The sequence below is a fragment of the Gigantopelta aegis genome, chromosome 14 (assembly GCF_016097555.1).
Source record: "Gigantopelta aegis isolate Gae_Host chromosome 14, Gae_host_genome, whole genome shotgun sequence".
NCBI lineage: Eukaryota > Metazoa > Mollusca > Gastropoda > Neomphalida > Peltospiridae > Gigantopelta > Gigantopelta aegis.
Genome location: NC_054712.1, coordinates 16,378,624 through 16,404,188, shown reverse-complemented (window position 1 = coordinate 16,404,188; position 25,565 = coordinate 16,378,624). Strand labels below are relative to the sequence as shown.

Below are 25,565 nucleotides of genomic sequence, written 5' to 3'. Positions count from 1 at the left end.
TTGCAATTTAAATATGAACAGAAATAAATATTATTGAAAAAAAGAAAAAATAATAAAGGAAACAGAAAAAAAGAGACACAATAAAATTTTATTTCCACATAAACTACAACGCTGCACAACCAGCAAACACTGAAAATTTTTGTTTTGTTTAACAACACCACTAGAGCACATTAATTTATTACTCATTGGCTATTGGAAGTTAAACATTTGGCAATGTTGACATACAGTCGTATAGAGGAAACCCATTATATTTTTCCATAAGTAGCAAGGGATCTTTTATATGCACCAGACAGGACAGTACATACCACAGCATTTGATATACCAATCGCAGTGCACTGGCTGGAACGAGAAATAGCCCAGTGGGTCTACCGACGGGGATCAATCTCAAACCGACTGTGCATCAATAAAATGCTTTACCACTAGGTTACGTCCCACCCCAGCAAACCCTGGATACTCACTAAATATTAGAGAGTTAGTGAAATGTGACTCACCATCTGAATTCTGTAAAAGGATTCCTAGGATTTCACTAGAGTACAGTTTGTTCGCATCAAAGGGCATCTTGGCCTAAAAACAAAAACAACAGAAGAATATATATCAAATAGGCCTTTATCAAATAGACAAAAAATTAAAAACACATGTACCTTTATCATGGAAGAAGTAAAAATAATTAAAATGCATATGGACAGTTTCGACAAATAATATTTGCCAAAGTGAAAATTTCAAGATATATTAAATTTTGGAATCATGAGGAAAAATGAACATCTTTTCCAGTGTAGAAAATGAAAATGTCGGAATCTGCAGACTGTGTATGGATGATAAATAAGAGGAAGAAGCAACACCATAATTTTTTTTATTAATAATTTAAAAAATGTAAAAAAATATTTTAAAAATCATATTTAAAAATCAGTAAAGTTAAAGCTTGTTTAGTTTAACGAAACCACTAGAGCACATTGATTCATTAATTATCTTCTACTGGTAATTCACATATGTACAGTCTTCAGATGAAACCGGCTACATCTTCCCAGTAGCAACAAGGGATATTTATGTGCATTTTGCAACAGACACAACAGTACATACCACGACCTTGATATATACCAGTTGTGGGGAACTGATTGGGTCAGTGGCATAGGAAGGTACAAAAAAGTGGGGGGGGGGGGGGGGGGGGGGGGGGCACACTTTTATATTTACACACTTTTACACTATTACAAAGCAAATATAAAGCAAAATATCTGAAAAGTGGGGGGGGGGGGGGGCATGTCACCCACTTGCTCCCCACACCACTTCCTACACCAGTGTTGGGATGAAAAAACCCACCATTTGTTCACCAAGAAGATTTGATCCTATGACCCAACCATCTGAGATGAGCGCTCTACTGACTAGATCCCACACCAACCCACCCACACACGCACGCACCAAAAATCCAGTGTGAAATGGGAGCAGTCTCCCTTTATGATGGGGATCAAGGCTGAAACATTTTTCTAAGGGCTGAACCATTTTAAAATCACCTTAATTCTTTTGAAGAGCCAAGCTAGGAGAGCCTGCTGAGCTATTTCAGCTGCAACTTCTGGGCGGAACTCTAAAATATTCTCTATGATTGCTGGAAGATTTAAACAACAGAAAGAATTAATTAATTTACATTCATTAATTACTTTTAATTTACATTCATTAATTAATTTTAATTTATTTTCGTGCTTATATCCAATTATGGTTCATGCATGCTGTCCTGACCACACACTTCAGCTATCTGGGCTGTCTGTTCAGGACAGTGGGTTAGTTGTTAGTGAGCGAGAAGGGTGTGTAGTGGCCGCGAACCCAGTACCTACCAGCCTTATGTCTGATGGCTGCACCACAACACCACCCAGGCCGGTTAATTAATTTACAAATTTAAAGTATTAGTTCAGTTGCATAACAAAATCATTACTAAATACATCAACGGCAATACATTTCTCCAACCATCAATTATAAATATATTAATAACATTAATAATAAAGTTAAAGTTTGTTTTGTTTAACAACACCACTAGAGCACATTGATTTAATCATTGGCTATTGGATGTCAAACAATTTATAATTCTGACATATAGTCTTAGAGAGGAAACCCGGTACATTTTTCCATTAGCAGTAAAGGATCTTTTATATGCACCTACAGACAGGATAACACATACCATGGCCTTTGGTATAATATCAGTCATATTAATAATAATATATTTGTGTTTTAGGAGAAATGGGTAAGTAAAATGAAATTCAATATTTTATACATAAATGTGCTCATACACTTGTTGAGTCAAATAAATGAAATATATAATAGCTAGTGGACCAGTTTTTACTTCCCTCCTATCTCAGACTTAGTCTGGCAATGTCAGAGGCTAAGCCTGAGATGGGTGTGCTTGGACCTTAATTGCACATTAAAATAGTTCCCATTCCCAGAATGTATTGGGCAATAAATTATCAATTATAAAATTATGCTACATATTCATCAATAAGTGAGAAAGGAAAAATTCAACAATTGTGTAATTTTCGGGGAACGGAGGACGGAATGAATATCACGTGATTCTTTAAAAAGTGTTATGAGGAGCGTGGAGTTACTTTTCATTTGACATTTAAAAAAAACAAAGATCAAACTGACCTAAAGTATTGTGTACACCATCTGCTTCTTCTTTTATTGATTCATCAAGTCTTTCTATATTTGACATGAGAATGGCGACAACTTGACCCTCAAGCTGAAAGAAAATTAACACATCATTAGGGTTGCAAATAAAATGGTCTCTTTTCCTTCAGCAGGGATGTGAGAGGGGCTGGAACAAAAAAGCTTACTGCGGCCGGTGTCCAGGGGCCGCTCAAGGGCCCCTGAAGGAAAATTGTTGTTTGCAACCCCTGGAACTACCAAAAATTGCATTCAATGCTAACAAATCTAAACTGGTTATAACTTAAAATATAAGGCACACATAAATTTGAGACCGTAAAAACACGGAAATGAACCTTGTGTGGTCAACAGTATTGAACATCATGTTTTTGTTTTTACATATTTCCACATAGCTCTCACATCCCTGCTTGAGGTAATTTATTAGTTCACAACACTTATTTTCACCACTGACAAAGTTAGGTTAAAGTTAGTTTAATGACATCAAAAGAGAACATTGATTAATTAATTGTCGTCTACTGAATGTCAAACACTTGGTAATTCTGACAAGCAGTCTTCTGAGGAAACCTGCTACAGTTTTTCCATTAACAGAAAGTTATCTTTTATGTGCACTTTTTCACAGACAGGACAGCACACATCACAGCATTTGATATACCCAGGCTTTCAAGCAAGATTTTGTGAAAAATAAGGGCTTTTTTTAGTGCAAAATTCTTTAAAAATAAGGGCTATTTTTAGGAATTTTTTGACAAAAATAAGGACTGAAATTCAATAATCAATATAAAAGAAAAACATTCTGTACTCACCTCCAGGGAGAACATAAATACAAAAGCTAATTACCAACTCAGAAGATCATGCCAATGGTCATCAACAGCGATATTCAGCATATCAATACAACCAGATTAAAGTAATCTGATATGGTGCAAATCCATGCTGAATATGATGCTGATAACCACCAAGATGTCTTCTGAGAAATACATTAATTCAACATATTCATTATCTGAAAGTATACTAAGGCTAGATTTAATTAATTCCAACACTTATTTTATGTTGCGTTTATCAAAATATTTCAAAATTTCAAAATTTAGGATTTTCACCAAAACATTAGGGCTTTTTAGGATTTTGAAGCTTTAATAAGGAATATTAGGGCTGCTGTCAAAAACATAAGGAAAATTAGGAAAATAAGGGCCCGCTTGCAAGCCTGTATACCAGTCGTGGAGCATTGGTTGGGATAGGAAAACAAACAATTAAAGAATGGGTCCACGCAGTAATTTGATCCCTTGACCAAAGCATTTCAGTTATTCACTCTACCAATTGATCCTGAGACAGTAAGAAGGAAATGTTTTATTTAACGATGCACTCAACACATTTTATTTAATGGTTATACGAAAAGAAATTTTTATTTAACGACGCACTCAACACATTTTATTTAATGGTTATATGAAGTCAGACATATGATTTAGGACCACACAGATATTGAGAGAGGAAACCTGCTGTCACCACTTCATGGACTACTCTTTTCGATTACCAGCAAGGGATCTTTTATATGCACCATCCCACAGACAGGATAGTACATACCACGGTCTTTGTTACACCAGCTGTGGAGCACTGGCTGGAACGAGAACAGCCCAATGGGTCCACCGACGGGGATCGATCCTGGACCGACTGCGCATCAAGTGAGCGCTGTACCACTGGGTTATGTCCCACCCCAAATGTCTACTAATAAACTGACCAATCCATCAATGTCTACTAATAAACTGACCAATCCATCAATGTCTACTAATAAACTGACCAATCCATCAATCTCTACTAATAAACTGACCAATCCATCAATGAGTGCTGTTGCTCCCTCTTCACTTTCGTTGAGTGTGTCAACATCCGTCAACTCCTGTATGAGATCAACCACTGCAATCGATATATCTGTCAAAACAACATAACAAAACATTCAAAAACAACTAACATTTGTAACTATCTGCCTTTGAAAACAATATTGTAATTTTAAAATTATGCCTTTTACAAAACATAGATATGAAGTACAATAACATCAAAATATTATACAATATATATTATGTCTGTAAACAAAATAATGACGCCAAAATGCACTGTCTTTGTCTTCATTTTAATGTGTAATTTCCTAATATATCATGTTTCAGGTTGTGCGAGTAATAAATGAATCAATGAATGTTTAATGACACCCCTGCACAAAAATAAACATTGGCTATTGGGCGTCATATTGTGTGAGTAATGACATAAGAGAAGTATAGACCTGTGTTTTCGTGAGTGAGTAGCTGCAACAGCGAGTGTACAGTGTTGAGGTCCACCAGTACGTGGTACAGCTCGGGCACCGTGGCAATCACGTGCATGGAACTTATTACATCATTCACCTCCACCTCGGATTCCATGAATCTGTCAAAGCAAAAACATGTCATTTCAAAATTACAGGTTAAAATACTACAAAAATACAGTGAGCATTTCGTTCAGTATTGCATAGTGATTCACTATGCAAGTTTCTGAGGTCAATACACAATTCAGAATGCTAAGCAACAGTTTGATCAGCAAATGTTGCTAGTTTAATCAAAATGTTAAAAGGAAAATATTCCCGGAAAATATACTGAATAACAAAAGAAAAACGTAAATACAGTCGAACCTCGTTAATCCGGATTATCTGGAAACCCCACTTTCCGGACAGATAAGCGACAAAACGAAACGGCTACTTTGCAAATGTATTCATTAGTCCGGATATTCAGCTTCTGGATCCAGACAGTCAAAATCCAAAACAAGGTGTCAAGAATAAAGGAAATTCGCTTCATTTAACTGGTTACTGCTAAAACAACAAATCTCCTGCCTTTATTAATCGCGACCAGTTAAGACTAGTCAGGCAATCCACACTAGCTCTAATGGCTGCAAGGGGTTTCACACCTCTATTTGTTTTACACACTTATCGGTTCGGTGCACTGTGTTAGATATACCACTCTATGATCCTATTTTATAATCTTTAGAACAGTCAATTAAGGGTAATTAACGTTGAGATACACAAAGGGAGACTACTCTGGTCATGATTCAGTACGGGTTCGGATCCCAGTTGAGGCATGGGATTTTTAATCCAAATACCGACTCCAAACCCTGAGTGAGTGCTCCGCAAGGCTCAGTGGGTACGTGTAAACCACTTGCACCAACCAGTAATCCATAACTGGTTCAACAAAGGCCATGGTTTGTGCTATCCTGCCTGTGGGAAGCACAAATAAAAGATCCCTTGCTGCCTGTTGTAAAAGAGTAGCTTATGTGGCGACAGCCGGTTTCCTCTACAAAACAGTGTCAGAATGACCATATGTTTGACGTCCAATAGCCGATGATAAGATAAAAAATCAATGTGCTCTAGTGGCGTCGTTAAATAAAACCAACTTTACTTTTTTTAATTGTACTTTAAATTATTAAGTATGAAATCCAATTAGTTTTTGTGTTTATTAATAATATCAATTATTAGCTCCATTTTGATAAGTACTCTGTTTACTGAATTAATCGCATCAGGAATTTTATTTTTAATATTTGCATCTCTTTTGTTGTTCAGTGTATATTAACTGGTTGCTGGGGTGTTTTTTATGCCTCAAAAGATAATATATCATATAATTTGTGGTTGATACAGCAGTGGCGTAGCGTGGGTTGCCAGCGCCCGGGGCAAGGCAAGTATTGCACCCCCTAACCAGTAGACCGTTAGCACTCCCCAAGTCCCTTCCACCAGTCCAGAATTTTGCACCCAGGGCAACCGCCCAAGTGGCCCCACCCCCCCCCCCCCACCCCCACCCCTGCCCCGATACAGTACTTGGATATCAAGGTGAGAAAATAAATATTTTTCTAAATTAATAAAATATGATTGTAATGACTAGGATTTTGAATAACTACTGTAACAGTTCCATTTAACCCAATTTCTGTTTTTGCTCTAAACAATGTGAGACTATGAGACCTCCAGTAATTTTGGCAATAAACTACATGGAAAATAAGCTTACAGTGACTTTTGTAAGGGCGGGTCGTAGCCCAATGGTAAAGTGCTTGTTTGATGCGCGGTCGGTCTAGGATTGATCCCCATCGGTGGGCCCATTAGGCTATTTCTCGCTCTAGCCAGTGCATCACGACTGATATTTCAAGGGCTGTGGTATGTACTATCCTGTTTATAGGATGGTGCATATAAAAGATCCCTTGGTACTAATGAAAACATGTAGCAGGTTTCCTCTCTAAGACCATATCAGGGCTTCTAGATTATGATAGCCCCACTCTCGTGGCTAGTGAAATTCAATGTTGGGCTAGTAAATAACTACTACTGCCATGCCCGACGGCTAGCAGAGCTTATAGATTATGATAGCCCCACTCCCATGGCTAGTGATATTCAATGTTGGGCTAGTAAATAACTACTACTGCCATGCCCGACAGCTAGCAGAGCTTATAGATTATGATAGCCCCACTCTCGTGGCTAGTGAAATTCAATGTTAGGCTAGTAAATAACTACTACTGCCATGCCCGACGGCTAGCAGAGCTTATAGATTATGATAGCCCCGCTCCCATGGCTAGTGATATTCAATGTTGGGCTAGTAAATAACTACTATTGCCATGCCCGACGGCTAGTAAAAACAAATAAGTAAAATGTTGCAGGTAAGTCAATTTTGTAAATATGAATATTCTGCCCCAACCCAACCCACCCAATATTAGTGCTTTTAAGTTCTATCTACCTTTTTAGGTGACATATCTGATTATTACTATTATTTAGTAAAAATGTATTAACTTAAAGTAAAGTAGGGCTAGTGAATTTTTAATTGTGGCTAGTAAAAATATTTTAATCACTGATCACATGGCTAGTGGATTTTATAAAAATTCTAGAAGCCCTGGACTCTATGTCAAAATTACCAAATGTTTGATATCCAATAGCCGATGATTAATAAATCAATGTGCTCTAGTGGTGTCGTTAAACAAAACAAACTTTGGTGCATTGTAGAATGTACATCAAAATGCTCGACACGCTTGAGGTATATTAAAAAAATTAATACTTCTAGCACTCACTTCTCGGGATGATCTGGAAACTTGATTCTCATTTCTTGATTTTTATACACTTTCTTTTCAAACTGCAGCAATAATTTCTTCATATTTGTCTCATCAAGAGTGTCAGTCTAAAATAAAACACCAAACAGTGGTTATACACAGGCATTTACAAACTAATAATACCTATCTCATGGTCCATTCCTTGACATGGTGAGGTAGCTTGCATGTCTCAGTGACTCGGAGAGCTATGCCAGCTGGAGCATCAGCTCCTGGTAGGGTCACCCAAGCTGGACTGGTCAAAGGATAGAGACTAGACTAATATGGACTGGACAGACAGAGGATGTGAGTCAAAAAAGACAACTGTCTAGGAGAAGCAAACTCTAAATTCAAAACTGGGCTGGAGAGGCTCAGAATCCTAGTAAGGAAACTCTCCTAGGAGAAGGAAAACTCCAAACTCAAACCAAGTCCACTGAAGTCAGAGTACAGAAGCTATGCACCAGCATTAGCATGGAAACAGAAAGGAAATGTCTGTACATGCACCAAGCTCTATGATCATGATCATTAAACTAATAAAGGAACAGTCTTTCCACAAATCTAATCATTAATGTATGAATATTTGGGTTTGTCCACATTCATCTATTAATTTCTAGTAGTACGTTTGTAGTATTCCTTGTTAGTATATTAACACAGACTAGTGGCGCATGTACTAATAGAATCTATCACCGTTGTGGGGTATAGACAAGACAATTCCAACCCGAGGGTTGGAATTGCCTTATCTATACATTACAAAGGTAATTAATTCTTTTTCTTGCCCATTTAATTACAGTAACAAAACACTAATTTTGTAAGCTATGGTTTGTTCATTGTAGAACGATTCATAAAATTTCACCTACAAACTCCTTTGATCATACTCGGAAAAATATAGTCCACATTATGCAACAACATAAAAATGTAACAACTTACCAATAAATATAAAGTTGAAAATATTAATTTGTTTAAATATTTTAAAAACAATGATACAATGTTAAATGGCAAACAGAATTCTGAAAAACATGAGTTATGATGTCAATCATTTTATTACCCCAGCGGTCACTCATAACAGGGAAAATATTTTCCATATTTTCTCAGTGAGAAATATTCTGTATTGGTCTAACGAACAATACTATTGGACAATTTGACGCTTACAAACCAATGGCCTTGTCGGTACTAAATATGACATCATCACGATTTGGCAAACACAAAATGACGTCATGTACTTTAAAGAGTTTGCGTTTACATTTCTCTGTTTTTGGTGTTAAATTTATAACAAAATGTCATTTTAATGCAATTCCTTATAGATTTTGTAGCAGAATAAAGAAAACTTTTGTTTTTGAAAATTATCTATGAACGTGATTAAATTACAAAGTTACAGCAATTCTCAGAACACTGCGTAAAGTGGTTTACATAGTTTTTATACAGATTAGCCTTCGTGTATGTGCATCAAAAATAAAGGCTTTTAGAGAGAAAAAATTGCTGAGGTAATAAATAGAATAACAAACTCGGTACCAGTTATTATAAAATTTATGTCCCTCATGAAAATTATTTCACTCGGGACATAAATTTGATAATAACTGGTAACTCGTTTATTATCCTATGTAAAACATGAGTTATGACGTCATGTGTATGTAGAAATCGTCCGGCATTGGGGTGCTAGACAGATTTTTCTAGCACCATGCAAAAGCTGGCTAATTCAGTCCAGTGGACAAGAAAAAGTATGTTTAAGAAACTTCATTATTAGCAAGGAGCCACATGTACATATTATACACACATGTATATATATATGTATGTAGGCCTACCAGTAAAATGTCTAACTAGTTTTCCATGAAGACATTTTAATCGGCATAGTACTAGCAGCCATGTAAAACAGGTGGGTTTCCTCTTATAACTTTAACACTAAAATGGACAAACAGACTAGGGCCCGTTCCACAAAGCTATCGTAGTGCTAAGAACACTTTCTCGCTTGGTACACGGTCAATCTGGGATCAGTCCCCATCGGTGTGCCCACTGGGTTATTTCTCATTCCAGCCAATGTACCATGACTGGTATATCAACGGCTGTGGTATGTGCTATCCTGTCTGTCGGAAAGTGCATATAACAGCCATTCCAGGAAAAGTGTTGCAATTACCGTAAAAAGGTGTCGCCAGCAATTAACAATAAGAGGAATTAGAATAAATAACTCAGTTGTTGTATTTTTTATAAGATACCGACTTCGTTTCGATAAACACTCCATGTTAAGTTTGATCGATTCACATAAAACTAAATGGCTTACGGGTTAAGTGTCTAAAAATGCCACTTTTGCCATGTCGCTTATTTATATTCTAGCATTATGATCAAAATAAAAGTAATATGCATTTGTGACAAAGCCCGCAGTTGCTAAATATTTTTACGATGAATACTGTTTGTCACAAAATGAATGAATCTTTTCATTAAGTCTATATTTTACATATGTATGGGCGCCATGTTTATTGTCGCCAAAATTGCATTAACGTCCGTAACAATAAAGTGACACGGCAAAATATCTGAACGTCATATTAATTGAAACATCACATCTGTCTATTTCACCTCACGATGCATTGTATTTTTAAAAAACCCCAAAGACTTGGGTCATCTAGACAAAATAGTAGAAATTAGAGTCCGTTACCCGAGTAAAACAACTCTGTCGCATATAAAACATTAACGTCCATAACGTGCACTATCTTCAAACGGTGCATTATTTTATGAATTATTCACCTACATTTAAAGTAACAGACTAAATTGTATTTTGGAAAATAATAAGATATTCAAGAAACAAAATATATTGTAAAATAAACATGATTATATGTGAACTCATTAATGTCCATAACAACTAATGTCCGTAACGAAAACTTTCTAACGTACCCTGCTTCGAAATCGGAACTTTTATTATGCCACAACCAAATGGGTCGACACCGTTGTAATATCAACTCGAGCAGACGACAATTTGAAAGTATAGTTTGGGCGAGTGTGTGAGATACCATGAGATATATTACCTTCAAGAAATCGTAAGTACATTGATTTTCAGTTTGTTTACTAATGTATTTTATGAAATATATATATATATTTCTTTTCCAAACTTTGAACGATTTAATAATCTTTTATGCACGGTGGTGAATTGGTGTTGTTGTTTAATTGGTGTTTGATGACATTGGTTCGTTACGGACGTTAATATTTTACTTCTCCATGTTGTTAGTGATAAATAATTTAATAGGCTATTAATTATAATACGACTTTATTTTAAAAGTACAGAATAATTACTAGCACATATCCTGATCTAGAAAAAAAATATATACATATCCATGTACAGTCGAATCAGTAAATAATGGCCATTTAAAGGAACCGGCAAGATTGGTTGTCATGGAAAGGTGGTTGCTATACCATGTATACAGATAAAATAAAGAAGGAAAAGCATTGGGCGGATTAATATTGCGGCTGTTATGGGCAGGTATATATGTATATATATATATATATATATATATATATATATATATATATATATATTATAGGTGGCCTTTAGACCAGTCTGGATTGTATGTATTCCTATGAACTAAGTGGGGCGGGATCTAGCTCAGTCGGTTGAGCGCTCGCTTGAGGTGCCACGTTCGCAGGATCGAACCTCTTCAGTGGATGTCTATCATTGGGCTTTTTCCCATTCCAACCAGTGCACCACCACTGCTATGTCAAAGGCCATGGTATGTACTGTCCTGTTTATGGGGAAAGTGCATATAAAAGACGTTAATAAAATAATTTAATATTATGGGCTAAAATGTTCAACAAATAATTTCAATATTTGTTTTTAGTCTGTGTGATTGAAACAATGATGCATATACGCGTATTGCGAAAAATATACATGTTTTATATTACAGATGCCATTGTCGAACGCTGAACGTCAGAAAAGATGGAGAGAAAAACAAATATTTGAAAACAGAAACATATTTTACGAAAGAGAAAGACAGAGACGCAGAAACCGCTATGTACCCGTTACACAACTGAGACAGAAACATATTTTACGAAAGAGAAAGACAGAGACGCAGAAACCGCTATGTACCCGTTGCACAACTGAGTTTGGCTGCTTTGAAGAAACAAAGAAAAGAAACAAATATACGGGTTAAAAAATATTACATAAATAAAAAAGAAAAGGAAAACAACCAGAAGAATGTCATGGAACATAATTTAGATAGTGGCAGTCAATACCCTAGTTCATGTACTAGAAGCAAAATTTCAACACAGGACATAACTGGTAAACTAATAGTACAAATGCCGATATTAAAGAACAGTGTGTCTGCTGGATTAAGAAAGACATACAAACGAGCTTTACGTAGATCTTACAGAGAAAATGAAGACCTTAGGATGAAAATAAAATGTTTGAATAGAGACAAGAAACGTTTACAGAAGAAACTTGAAAGAATCCGCAGAAATGAAAGGTGTACAAGTGATAACTCGTTTTTAGCGGATTGTTCATCAATTGAAGAAAACACCCTGACACCACACAGAAGAACAAAATTCCAAATGAAAAAATCTGGTTTAGATCCAAAGGGATACAAATTAGTAAGAAGTCGGTTGCTTATGTCTAATGCAATAATAGCAGATATCAAGGCGAACATGACAAAGAACAGAAAGACTTATAATATTGCGTGCGCAGTGGTAAAGAAGTACAGGTGTTTTGTCAACATTTAGTAAGGCCGTTGGAATAAGCAGACGAAAAAGCATGAAATATTTGTTGCCAAAACGTACACGGAGAACAATAAAAGTACAGCTGCTGGAGACTGTAATTGCATTTTTGGAGCGTGAAGACAACAGCGTTCTTCTGCCTGGAAAAAGGGATGTTAAACGTACTCGTGGGGTTGCAAATCAGAAGCGGCTTTTGACAGACTATCTACACAACATTCATGCCAAATTCCAATTGGAAAATCCGGATGTAAAAATATCAAAGTCTGTTTTTTACCAAATGAAACCAACATATATACTACATGCTAACTTTTCAGCAAGAAGAACATGTCTGTGCCCTCGTCACCAGAACATGGCTCTGAAATTACGGAGTTTGAGGCAATCTGGGATTCAGTCTTCCAAAATCCCAGATGTATTCATCAAGGCATATGATGACGAACATATCGCGTGTGAAATTGATGCGAAATGTTCAGAATCCGTCAAGTTTATAAATTGGAAGAAAGTAAAAGATGGAGAAAAGCTGAGATGGAAAGAGGTAGAAGAAACAGTATCAAAAACGAAATTCAAAGAAACATTTATGTCAGAATTATCAACATTTAGACAGCACGTAAAACGTGTACAAATACAGTATGCAGAGATGAAACGATTACGAATGAATCTTCAAGCAGGACATGTACTTGTATAGATGGATTTTGCGGAGAATTTTCTTTGTTCGTCAGTAGAGGAAATTCAGTCAGCATACTGGAACAGCACGATGGTCACGCTACATACTATTGTAGTTTACTTTCCAGATGACCATAGCAAGAAATTGCAAAGCTTTGTTGCACTTTCAGATCTGATGCACCATAACTCGACAGCAGTGTATGCAGTTCTAAGAAAATTATTACCTATTCTGAAGAAAGAGTACCCGCAAATCGCAACTGTACATTATCTAACAGATTCACCAACAAGTCAGTATAGAAACAAATTTATTTTCCAGATCCTACAATACCATTTTCTTGAGTACGGATTGGAAGCAAGATGGAATTATTTGGAATCTGGTCATGGCAAAGGGCCATGTGACGGGTTGGGTGGCAGTGTGAAATGATCAGCAGATATGGCTGTAAAGCAAGGAAAATGTAGCATTCAAGGAGCCCAAGATTTTTATGCATGGGGTCTGTCAAATGAGGAAAACGGAAGCAAGGTGAAATATTTCCTTTACTCACATGATGAATATGACGCAGCAGCAAAAGCTATGGAGAAGAGGCTCACGCCAATGGTAATTCATGGTACACTGAAGCTACACGCAGTGGTACCTGTATCAAACACATCGCTGTGCGTTCGAGAGCTCTCTTGCAATTGTCAGTCGTGCATTAGAGACCCAAACTCTACACCTTGTGAGGGATGGACAGTTCATCAGTTAAAGACAAAACAGACAAAAGCATCAATCCAGGACTCAAAAGAAAAAGACAAACAATCAAATACGTCAGTTGTCGAAGAGACCATAACACATACAGCTGATGAACAGTCAAATGCGTTGGTTGTCGAAGAAGCTATAACACATACAGTTGATCAATGGGTTGCTGCTGTTTACGATGGAAGATGGTACATTGGAGTAATAACTGAAACTGACGAAAATGACTCCACGTGTTTAATAGAATTCATGACAAGATGTGGGAAGTACGAAAACCTTTTTTAAATGGCCTCCAATTACAGACCAGATATGGGTAGCCAATGATAAAATCCTGCTACAGCTGGAACAACCACCCAGTGCACTCGGGGAAAACTAAGAGATGTTTTAAACTCGAAATGCAGGAGATTGAGAGGATTGGTCGTTTATTTAGCTTGTAGACAGACCTAAAAAGAAAATGATGATTTGTTTATTATCTACAATGACAATGTTAACTATTTTATCAGGTTCTTTGTTAAATCTGTTTGTTACATTTGTTTTAAAATGTTTGCAATTACTATTTATTGGAATACACGTATGTACTGTTTTGACAAGTTACTGGTTACACAAGTAAACGGAATAATACATTTCGACGATAACATACGTAACAGCCCATTATACACAATGGATATTGTTTGTTTTGAAATAAAATGTAGAACAATATATAATTTGTGTCTGCATTACTATAATACCGGTTTCATGTTGTAGGTTTTTATTTATTATATAATTTTACTGACGTCCGTAATAAAATGAACTTTTCTTTAACGTCCGTAACGAAATGTGTTTCACTTCAAATGGATTGTATAAATATTTTGGTAAAGACAAATTCATGTTATAACAATCCACATGACACATCACACACTGAAATCAGCGAACAAATATGCTTTGTTGTTTGAAAGGACCCATTATTTCTTATTTTCAAAACGAAAGAGAAGTAAAATATTACACTTTATACAAATGAAAACATAATGTATCCTATCCCGTTTCTATTAAAACATGGATAAATATACCATACAGAGTTTATGGTTTCTTAAAAGTATGACATCCAGTAAAGGGAAATCCAACTTCAATATTTTCATAACTTTATTTGAATAAAAATGGCATTGTTATTCACTTTTTATTAACCTCCGTAACGTGATAAGGTATATGTCATAGTCAAAACAAGGTATTTCGTAAACTATGACTATTAGGTGTGTAATTTTCAAGAATTGGGTTCTACATTGATAGTCCTTACTGAAAATAGTGCTTTCTTACCTATCCCATTGAGTTAATTTTTTCACAGTTAGTCAGTTTTAATTGTAACACTTTTCCTGGAATGGCTGATAAAAGATCCCTTGCTCCATTAGGAAAAATGTAGCAGGTTTCCTCTGATGATCTTGTGTCAGAATTACCAAATGTTTGACATCTAATGGCCGATGATTAATTAATCAATGTTTTCTAGTGGTGTCGTTAAACAAACCAAACAAACTTATGGAACAGGGCCCAGGATTAGGGTCTCCATGAGTACTCAGGCACTGGTTGAGTCTAGCAAGACTCGAGTCCATTCATAGGACTCAAATACCCATGCAAAGAAGAGGACTCTCATTTAATTATATATTTTTACGTCACTATGCCATGTGCTTGCAGTCGGTTACATTTTAGGGTTATGAAAATGTTTGGAATGCAATACAAGGCATGATTTGGCATCCATATTCAGTGCTGGAATTAAGATGCATAACACTAGTTTACTTTATTCCTTAGTCCCATTATCATCTAGTGTAAGTGTCGGGTACTCAGGTCTGGATTTAGTTTGACCCTAGAGCGCTCGAGTCCAACATTTTGGACTTGAGGCGCTACCAGGATGGCAAGCTTGAACCGTACCTCAGGTTCTTCCTCCACCATCTGTAGGATTTTGTCCTTGTCCTCCTGTGTCAGGTCAACGGAGGGCTCCTCGGTTTTGTCCCACCTCCGCCTGTGTTTAGCGCTACCACCGTGTTCTTTCTCTCGGTCAGCATTCTTCCTCTTTGTACTTGGTTTATCAGGCTGAAAATAGTTTGTTACATCAAAATGTTTTACAAACAGGTTAAATATAACAGATTATTTGGAAGCCAGTGCATCATGACTGGTATATCAAAGGCTGTGGATTGTGCTATCCTGTCTGTGGGGTGGTGCATATAAAAGATCTCTTGCTACTAATGGAAAAATGTAGCGAGTTTCTTCTCTAAGATTATATGTCAAAATTACCAAATGTTTGACATCCAACAGCCGATGATTAATACATGAATGTCCTCTAGTGATCTTGTTAAACAAAACAAACTTTAACTGATTATTTGGAAGGTTTAATTAATCCTAAATATCCATTGCATCAATTAAAAAACTAAAAATAAGATTAATATTGAATAAAACAGGAATCCTTCATGTAGGCCTATTTGTCTCACCAACCACAAAAGTGGCAAATGCAATTTACAATCAGCTTATAAATATATACCAGCACTGGTCAAATATATTTACGTATACTCGGCTTCTAGAATTTTTATAAAATCCACTAGCCATGGGATCAGTCATTATAAACTTGCACTAGCCATGATTAAAAATTCCCTAGCCCTACTTTAAGTTAATGCAAATTTACTAATACTAGTAATAATCAGATATCACCTAAAGAGATATATAGAACTTAAAAACACAAGATTGGGGGTGAGGATGGGGTCAGGATATTCATATTTACAAAATGGACTTAAATGCAGCATTCGACAACTTTTTGTTCACTAGCCATCGGGCATGGCAATAGTAGTTATTTACTAGCCCAACATTGAATATTACTAGCCATGGGAGTGGAACTACCATAATCTAGAAGCCCTGACTTATATTCTGAAACTTCGTACAAATCTAGTTGAAACTGTGATGCTTTTAGATTTTTTTTTACCCAATTAATATTATTATACTGTTATAGTGTGTGTGCGTGCATATGTGCGTATAGGCTTACTGTTTGTGTTAGCTCGAGTGTCCTCTAGCTGTGGACTACTTACAACACAGATAGAGATGGATGGATGTGATAAAAGCGGAAAATGGAACAACCAAATGGTCACCAGCTATTGTGTCAAAAATACATTTTTTTTCCTAATTATTCTCCAGTTGAATCACATTATACTTACAATATAGTTACATGTTTTTTAAAAACCAGTACCAATGGTAAACAAAGAAACCCGACGCCTCTATGCGAATCGAAGCCAAACTGTATTTTCTTGAGGTAACAGAATAAATACTTTAAAAATTAAAGGAACCTGTGCTCTGAAACAGTAACAGCAATCCATAACACTGATGCAACAAACAGCCAAGTTTGATAAAAAAACCTAGAGCTAAGACTGTTGTTCGAGTCATGTGTTCACATGCTTTCTTCTACATCACCACAAAATACTGTTGGGCTTCAATTCGCATAGGGGCATCAGGTTTCTTTGAACACCGTTAGTACTGGTTAACAACATGTAACTGTTTAATGTCGTAATTCAACTAGATAATAATGGTCTCGGGCAATAAATTTAGAAAAACAAAAGTGTATTTTTGACACAGCAGCTGGTGACCATTTGGTTGTTCCATTTTCCGCTTTTATGACATATATCCATTTCTTGCTGTGAAGTAAATATGTAGATCATGGCTGGAGGACATGTCAGCTATACAGTCCCGAGTCCTGTGGCTGTGTCACTGTGTGCATAACAACCGGCCTTGGATGTGTCGTGGTTAGGCCATCAGTCTACAGGCTGGTAGGTACTGGGTTCGGATCCCAGTCGAGGCATGGGATTTTTAATCCAAATACAGACTCCAAACCCTGAGTGAGTGCTCCACAAGGCTCAATGGGTTGGTGTAAACCACTTACACTGACCAGTGATCCATAACTGGTTCAACAAAGGCCATAGTTTGTGCTATCCTGCTTGTGGGCAGCTCAAAAAATCCCTTGCTGCTAATCAGAAAGAGTAGCCCATGTAGTGGCGACAGCGGGTTTCCTCACAAAATCTGCGTGGTCCTTAACCATATGTCTGACGCTATATAACCGTAAATAAAATGTGTTGAGTGCTTCGTTAAATAAAACATTTCTTTCTTTCTTTCTGTGTGCATAATTTTATTTTTGGCATGCTTATAAATGCAGATTATATGTATTAAATCTCTATTGTTATTATTATAATTAGTTTTTATACTGGTATGTTTGGTCTTACTGGGAAATTCTGCTTTAACTAAGACATACAAAGGTTGCAATAAAGATTGGCATGTATTAAATTCACTGATCATGCTTTCCTCAAGTGTTCAAGGGAGACAATTAATGCCATAACATAGCATCGATCACGGAACAAAATGACTATAACTCTGTGTATAACAGCCGATCTAGCTGTCAATACTACCAGAAAACATGTTGAATAATAATATCCATCTCAGTTCATCTTATTTCTGACTTGTTTACATCACTAGTATACCTGATAAGCTAAAAGTTCCTCAACATCCATTTCTAACAAAACAGGCTTTTCCCCTACAAGATCCCGCCACAAGATATTATGACCCCAGACATTTCATCCATTAATGTCGTTCACGTGATATGAGATGATTTCTTCACCGCACGTTTGTTCAGTGTGATTTATTGATATATCTTCTTTGACAAGAAAATGCATCGGAACCACAGGAGCTTAACGTTGATTTAATAAGACCAAGCTGTATTGATAAATACAAAATATAAATAGCTATGTAGGCTTCATAAAAACTAAACTATTATTTTTAACCGTGATATCTTGTGATGCGATGTGATTAGATGTAGTTTTTGTTTGTTTATTTTGTTTAGCGACAGCACTAACACATTGATTTATTAATCATCGGCTATTGGATGTCAAACATTTGGTCATTCTGACTTACAGAAATCCGCTACATTTCTTTATTAGTAGCAAGGGATATTTTACATTCACATCCCACAAACAGCACATCAAATACCACGGCCTTTGATAAACCTCTTCTTCTTCTGCGATCCCACAGCCTTGCTCAGACTTCCAGTGCTGTTCTCACCAGGAAGTCTGCTGTCCGTCGAAGGGACGTCGCCGGTCCCCAATGTAACATGTTTCTTTTTGAGGTCCACAGGATAACGCCAAGTTTCTTGTCTCAGAGTATTATATGATGGGCAGTACTGACGGATGTGTTCGGTGTTTGAGAATCATGTGCCACATGGACATTCATCAGAGTGGGCAAGTTTGAGTCTATAGAGGTGGGAGAGTAGGCAGCAATATCCAGTTCTTACTCTAAAGATGTTTACTTGCTGTGTCCTGTCCAGGGTTTCAAGGTAATCCTTCTCTTTTTCCACTTCCATTCTTGCCTTCCAGATGGTGTTAACGTTCTTCTTTATCATAGTTTTTACTTCTGAGTATTGTGTGGGATTGGATATCTGCTGGAGTCTGCTTCTCACTGGTATACATTCAAGGATCACGTTTGTTATTGTGCTAAGGTCTTCAAGTTCCTTCTTTATAGCCAACATAATCTATTCACCCCCACAGCCCTGAAGACTCTGAAGCAGAGATCTTCAGTCTGTAAAAAAAAACCAATGTTGAGCAAGGGATTGTGTTTTGCATTTAGTATTTTGGCAGCTTCAAGCAGTGCTCATGCCTCAGCTCTGAAGTTGGTGGAGAGATATCTAGTTGCGCTGGATTTAAATGAAAAACTGCCATCGACATATAGATAAAGACATCCCCAACTTTTTTTTTTACAACATTTTCAGCAGACATGGATCCAGAATTCCGTGTGGCAGTCCCTGTCCAATACCTCGGGAGTAAGGGCTTTGAGTTCTGCCTCTGTGTGTTCCTCCTTGTTACCGGCTCCAGACAGGTCCATGATGGTGGTAAACTTCAGTTTTTTAGTCTTCGTGGTCCTGGAGTGATTCTTCATCTTGGTCTGGTGGTGGCAAGGAGTTTGCATATTATGTCTGAAATATTTTGGAAATGTGTTTTATACTCTTTCTCTTGAGTCTATTCTTAATAGGATCTCTTAGGCCTGAATGCAATGGGTGAGATTTCATTCTTTTGAGCTTTTCACTTTGTTGGAGTAGCTTTTCTTCCCGCCTTTCTTCAAGTGAGTGTAATATCGTAAAAAACATTTCCATTACATTATTTTGAACTGTGATATCTTGTGATGCGATGTGAGATGTGATTAGATATCATTTTTATTTGTCAAACATTTGGTAATTCTGACATATAGAAATCCGCTACATTTGTTCATTAATAACGATGAATCTTTTATATTCACATCCAGACAGCATAGCACATACCACGGCCTTTGATAAACCAATTGTGGTGCACTGGCTAGAACGAGAAATAGCCCAATGGGCCTACCGTCGAGGATCCTAGACTGACCACACATAATGCGAACACATTACCTTATATTAGATGTTCTATGATCACTGCAATGTGATGAGATGTGATACCTTGCGCTGAGCACTATATGGTATAGGCCTATATGTGAAGATGTGATGCGATAAGATAGTGCATTTCATTTTATTTTTCGATTTCTTTCGTTCTTTCTTTCTTTTTCTTTTTTTTCTTTTTTTTTATTCTTTCTTCTTTTTAAAAACTATTTGACTTTAATAACTTTAAAACACAATAAACACCCGATATAAAGCACCTTTAAAATGACTGATCCACCCAGTTCATTGCGTGATACTTTTTTTTATTTAATGAGCTTGACTCATGCTTGTTTGGTTGAAATTCGCGGTGCTAAACACTCACCTCAGCTGTCTTGGCTATTTGCTTAGGACGCTGAGAACAATGATTAATTGATAAAAGTACCGTACTCCTCCTTAATGAGCCGTTAAGTATCGGTACCGTCCGTCGAAATTTGTACCTGCCAGCCTATGGCTGTACACTATCTTATGGACGAATTGTCTGTGGTCGTTAAATATTGGGGACGAATTTGTCGTTATTCGTTAACTTCCGGTTAACCATAAATAACGATCCAACCAATCAAAATGAAGTAATGGCGGCATCTACGAGCAGCTTGATTTTTTTGTAAATGCGTTTATTTCATATTTGTGACTAGAAAACACGAACTTAGACACCATCACTTAGCAGACTACTCAGTTTTACGTGTATGGTTTTCTTTATTGGTTAATTAATCGGGTAAGACTTACGGATTCTATTTATCATGGTCACATGTTTTATTGCCGTTGCATAGGCCTACTGCCACTGCTGCAAAATCCACACTTCAAGTCACTTGGTCAGTTGGTGACGGTATCAGGTCGTTTCGTAACCATACCGTTTCATACCACCATACCGGTTCGTACCCAAAAGCATACCAGTTTGTACCCAAAGGGCATACCAGTTCGTAACCAGAGGAACATCGGCATACCAGTTCGTACGCACATTTGTTAATGTTATTTAATGAAAAACAAAACAACAAAAATCCAAGCCAACTGCATTTTAATAATTAGCAATTAGAAATTGTCACGAAGAATCCTGTCAAGCAAAGTCAGCTTATTTGTTGATAAATTTCAAACACATTACTTTCTACTCCGTTCGGACTAAGCAAAAAGCAGATTGGACGTGTTGCGACAGATACTAAATATGTGTTAAAGCAAATGGATAAATTAAAGAAAGTGTACCGCCCGTTCCCCCCATTAGTTATCGATCTAAAGAGGGATTTTTTGATGGGGTATATATAGAAAAGTGGGGCATGGGGCCCTAACTCTATCCCTAACCCTAACTCTATCCCTAACCCTAACCCTAACCCTAAACTATTATAAATGATGGGGGGAACGGGTGGAGCTCTTGCCTAAATTAAAACAAAAAGTTGTATTCTTCTATCAAAAATGTATTATATCGGACAATGTAGGCATTATTTGACCTAAAAAAAGTCCACATTCCAAAAACATTGGATATCAGATCTTATTATATTTTTGTTATATGTGCATGCGTGTGCGCATGTAAGTACGTGTGCTTGTATGACTGTTTTTGTTTTGAGCATATATACGTACGAAGAGAGGATCGGTCTTGCGAAATATTCCTATCGATATCTCGGAACGGTTATATATAAAAATAAACAGCATCGCTGCATGTGGAATCGACACCAAATTACAAGACAAAAGAATTGCTCTTTGGCTACGAAAAGGTATGCTTTTTGGTTACGAAACGGCATGCTTCAGTGATGCACAGCACATAATTGCTCATTTAATGCTTATAAAAGATACTGGGTGATTATTACAACAAATTTTTGCTAAATGTTACAATATGTTTGTAATATAACATAATTGTGTATTTTAAAAAAAAATGTTAGGTGTAATGTATGACATTATTTAATTGGTTACGATACGAACTGGTATGCTAGTGGTTACGAAACGGTATGGTATGAACGGGTTTGGGTACGAAACGTCTAGAAACCCTTGGTGATACTACCATAGCACAGCAATAGTTTGCAGTGATCCTTTTCAGCTTATGTATCAGTACCACTTTTGTGTTACAAAAAGTTTCATATATGACAGTTGTTGGGTAATATCAGGAAATAGCTTAGTAAATACTGGTTCAACTTTAGGGCCCATATGATGGGATATCATCGCATATGATATTTCCAAAGCAATCTTAGCGCTATGAAATCATAAAATCACTGTAAGCTATGAAGTTACTATGGCGTGTGTGCTGTAGTGATATCGTAACATAATATAATGTTATATTATAATATTTTTTATGATTTCTTAGCACAAAGAGTGCTTAAAACTATGGGCCCTGGGCCCGTGCTTATAAAACTTAGTCTAGACTTTAACATAATGCTATTTGAATGGCGTTGCCATGACGTTAAAGTCTGGACTTCATTAAGTCTAGACTTTAAGGTTTATAAGCACAGGGCCTGGTCCTGGATGAGACTCTGGGTGGTTTCACCCTAAAAGTCAAACCATTTCGAACCTTGCATTGTTTTGTCCTTAGTCATATTCACCCAGGGTTAATTCGCCCTAAATGTCTTTTTTTCCCTTTTTCTTCTGTTTATTACTTGTTTCCTATTACATGCTGGAAAAATATAGGGTAGGTAGGTAGGAAAAAACATTTTATTTATGGATATTAAATAAAGGTGTTGACTACCGGTATCCAAAATAACCTCTGCATGTATAGAAATGCATTATGCAAACCAACAATACCATTCATCACAGTGTTTTCCCTAGAAATGAAGTAAGGCATGGTAAAGTGACGTTTTAGAGGCATATTTTATGTGCAGTTTTAAATATAAAGGCTTTTTTTTCCATTATACAATTTTCAAAAGGACAAAAAAACTGTATGGCCATTTTATTTTCTATATCTATTTTATAACTTAATTTAAAAAAGGAAATATGTAGTACTATCCACATAGGTGTTTAAAGGCTTCTTTTTACATGGGCAACTTATAAATTTATAAAAGGCAAGGCATTTTGATTTTGAGGTCAACATGGTGCTAACCTATCTGTGCGAGAGTACATACAAAAGACCCCTTGCTGTTTAATAATAGGCAGAAGGTTTACTCTCATACTAACACTTAACTTCTGTACTGGTCCAGGACAGACTTGGTTGAACCTTAATTGGATAGAAACCAGTAAATAAGTTATAACAATTTCTTTTAATGAAAACTGAAAAGAAGGGTTCTATATTTATCTGTCCAACAATAACATTTAAAAAAAATGTTATGAATATTATCTTTCCTAGTGTATCTAAGAAATGGTAGACTTACCAATTTTATAATTTGAAATGTTAGTTTTATTCTGTATGCATCCAGTATTAAAGTACACACTTGGTTTGAAGCAATCAATTGGTCCAATGAATAGAAATGCAGTACAAATGCTCAGGATGCTCAAATGAATGTTGAAAAGTAAAGTTTATTTTATTTAACGATGCCACAAGAGCACATTGATTTTTATCTTTAAAGGTAGGGTCAACTCAAACGAGCCTTATGTGTTGTAAAGATGCATACTCGGACCACCAACACATACTGACACTTTAGCAAATGAAAAACATGTAATTTTAGAATTAATAAAAAACCCATGATTACTCCTGCTAACTGGGGGCAGCCATTTTGTTTCATTTTTGTGACGTCCGGTGGTATAGCTTGGGGCGAAGTGACATCAGCTCCTGACCATCTCCTGTATGTACAGTGTAAACAAAAGCAGAGTTCGACAAATCCGCTAACCCGACACCCGTGGCTAGTGGTTTTTAAGTTCGGGCTAGTGAGAACCACAAAACCACTAGCCCTGCGGGCTAGTGGTTTCCACCCCCCTCCTTATCGCTCGATCGTGGGTTTTTTGTGTTTTTATTTTTTTCTCTCGGCTGAAATTTCGTTTAATAAATTTGATTGTGACGTTTGTCATCGAATAATACCAACAACGCAATCAGTATATAATGATAATCCACTTGAACTAGGTCTGCAAACTGCAGTAACATGCTCACAGTTACAGCATGCATTGTTTACTTTTCCCTTTCAAGTTTCTGGCACAGGAAATAAGTTTAATGACATGCGTGTTTTGATTGGTTGGACACGTCACATGGTAGTTAATCTCACACTTAAGAACTTGGAAATCGCCAATTGCGACGACAGGTTAATCTCAATCAAGTAAACCCCGGTCATGCTTTGAATTTCAGTGTTTGTTTTATTTACCTGTTGTTTTCTAATTTTACACTTCGCTGACATGTGGTTATCGGCAATCAGGAAAACAATTTACTTTAATGGTAACGCACATGCAATGACTGCTTGACCTATTTATGTATTGGTCTGGATAATGCGTCACAGCTGCCAAGATGATACCTTTTTTGTTCATCAATTAACAACGGATTAGATGTCGCCGTTATATTCTTTTGATATCGGTCTGACACGGGATAATGCCCAGTATTTGAGCAATTGGCATCACCGTTCCTGGCGACATAAATAGTAGGGCCCTAAATGTATAACCCACTACCGAATACACTGAACCATCTATTACCGTGTGTCACACTGTCGTACCCTCATTTAAATTTAATTATTTTGATAGTGGGTTTAGATAACAACCATGAGTTTGCTCAATTATTTTTCCCCTGGGGGAGGGCAAACGCGAAAACGCGAATGACGATGGATCACACTTGACAAAAAACCAAATGTACAACACGACAAAAAACTGAAAGTTACAACATGATTTAAGTGTTTGTTTTATTTTACTGTTATACTCGTAAATGTGTAATGTTACAAAAAATTGTATAAAAATCCAGTTATAATTGATCAGGAATTTGGGCTAGTGCTTTATCTTGGTGGGCTAGTGGTTTTCACAAACCCACTAGCCCTGTGGCTAGTGACTTTTCAAAATATTTGTCATACTCTGACAAAAGCAGTAATTTTCGACAAGGTGCTTCTCTTTGATCAACCTGACTTGTAAAACAGCATAAATGACGTAATAATATGATAAACTATTTAACTAAATATATTTCAAGTTGCATTAACGGAACAAAATGGGGTTATGCTTATAGTATTTTTCTCTGTTAAATAATCCAAAGGGAAAATATACACTATTATGCCTATTGATATGCTACGTTGGAGCAAAAATGACAACCCACGATACCCAAGTGATAATTTTCTTTTCTTTGGGACTACGTAATTGGTCAGTTCTGTGGTTTTTAGATGGAACAGTCTACTTAATCAATAGTTTTACAGAACTATTTACATTAATAAACCATGTCCATTACCATTTTAGGGGCGACAGGTAATATTCCACAATACCGGTATGTTTTTTTGTGTCTAGACAGCGTCAATTAATTGGCTCGTCTGGTTACCA

At 36.5% G+C, this 25,565-nt stretch overlaps 2 protein-coding genes across 2 annotated transcripts in view; one reads left to right on the top strand and one right to left on the bottom strand.

Annotated features, from left to right (window-relative positions):
• LOC121388645 (beta-catenin-like protein 1) overlaps positions 1 to 18,317 on the bottom strand; it is a 30,434-nt gene extending 12,117 nt beyond the window's left edge. Inside the window, exons 1-8 of the mRNA XM_041520078.1 lie at positions 18,259 to 18,317; positions 15,677 to 15,838; positions 7,687 to 7,793; positions 4,904 to 5,043; positions 4,460 to 4,557; positions 2,626 to 2,719; positions 1,506 to 1,597; positions 492 to 564 (exon numbers count right to left, since the gene is read on the bottom strand). Of these exons, the coding sequence (XP_041376012.1) occupies positions 492 to 564; positions 1,506 to 1,597; positions 2,626 to 2,719; positions 4,460 to 4,557; positions 4,904 to 5,043; positions 7,687 to 7,793; positions 15,677 to 15,838; positions 18,259 to 18,288 (796 nt within the window). The 5' untranslated portion in view covers positions 18,289 to 18,317. The remainder of the gene's footprint in view (positions 1 to 491; positions 565 to 1,505; positions 1,598 to 2,625; positions 2,720 to 4,459; positions 4,558 to 4,903; positions 5,044 to 7,686; positions 7,794 to 15,676; positions 15,839 to 18,258) is intronic.
• A 2,480-nt stretch (positions 18,318 to 20,797) lies between these two features.
• LOC121388226 (zinc finger CCCH domain-containing protein 18-like) overlaps positions 20,798 to 25,565 on the top strand; it is a 46,632-nt gene continuing 41,864 nt past the window's right edge. The window contains exon 1 of the mRNA XM_041519493.1: positions 20,798 to 20,931. The gene's annotated coding sequence lies outside the window, so the exon portion shown is untranslated. The remainder of the gene's footprint in view (positions 20,932 to 25,565) is intronic.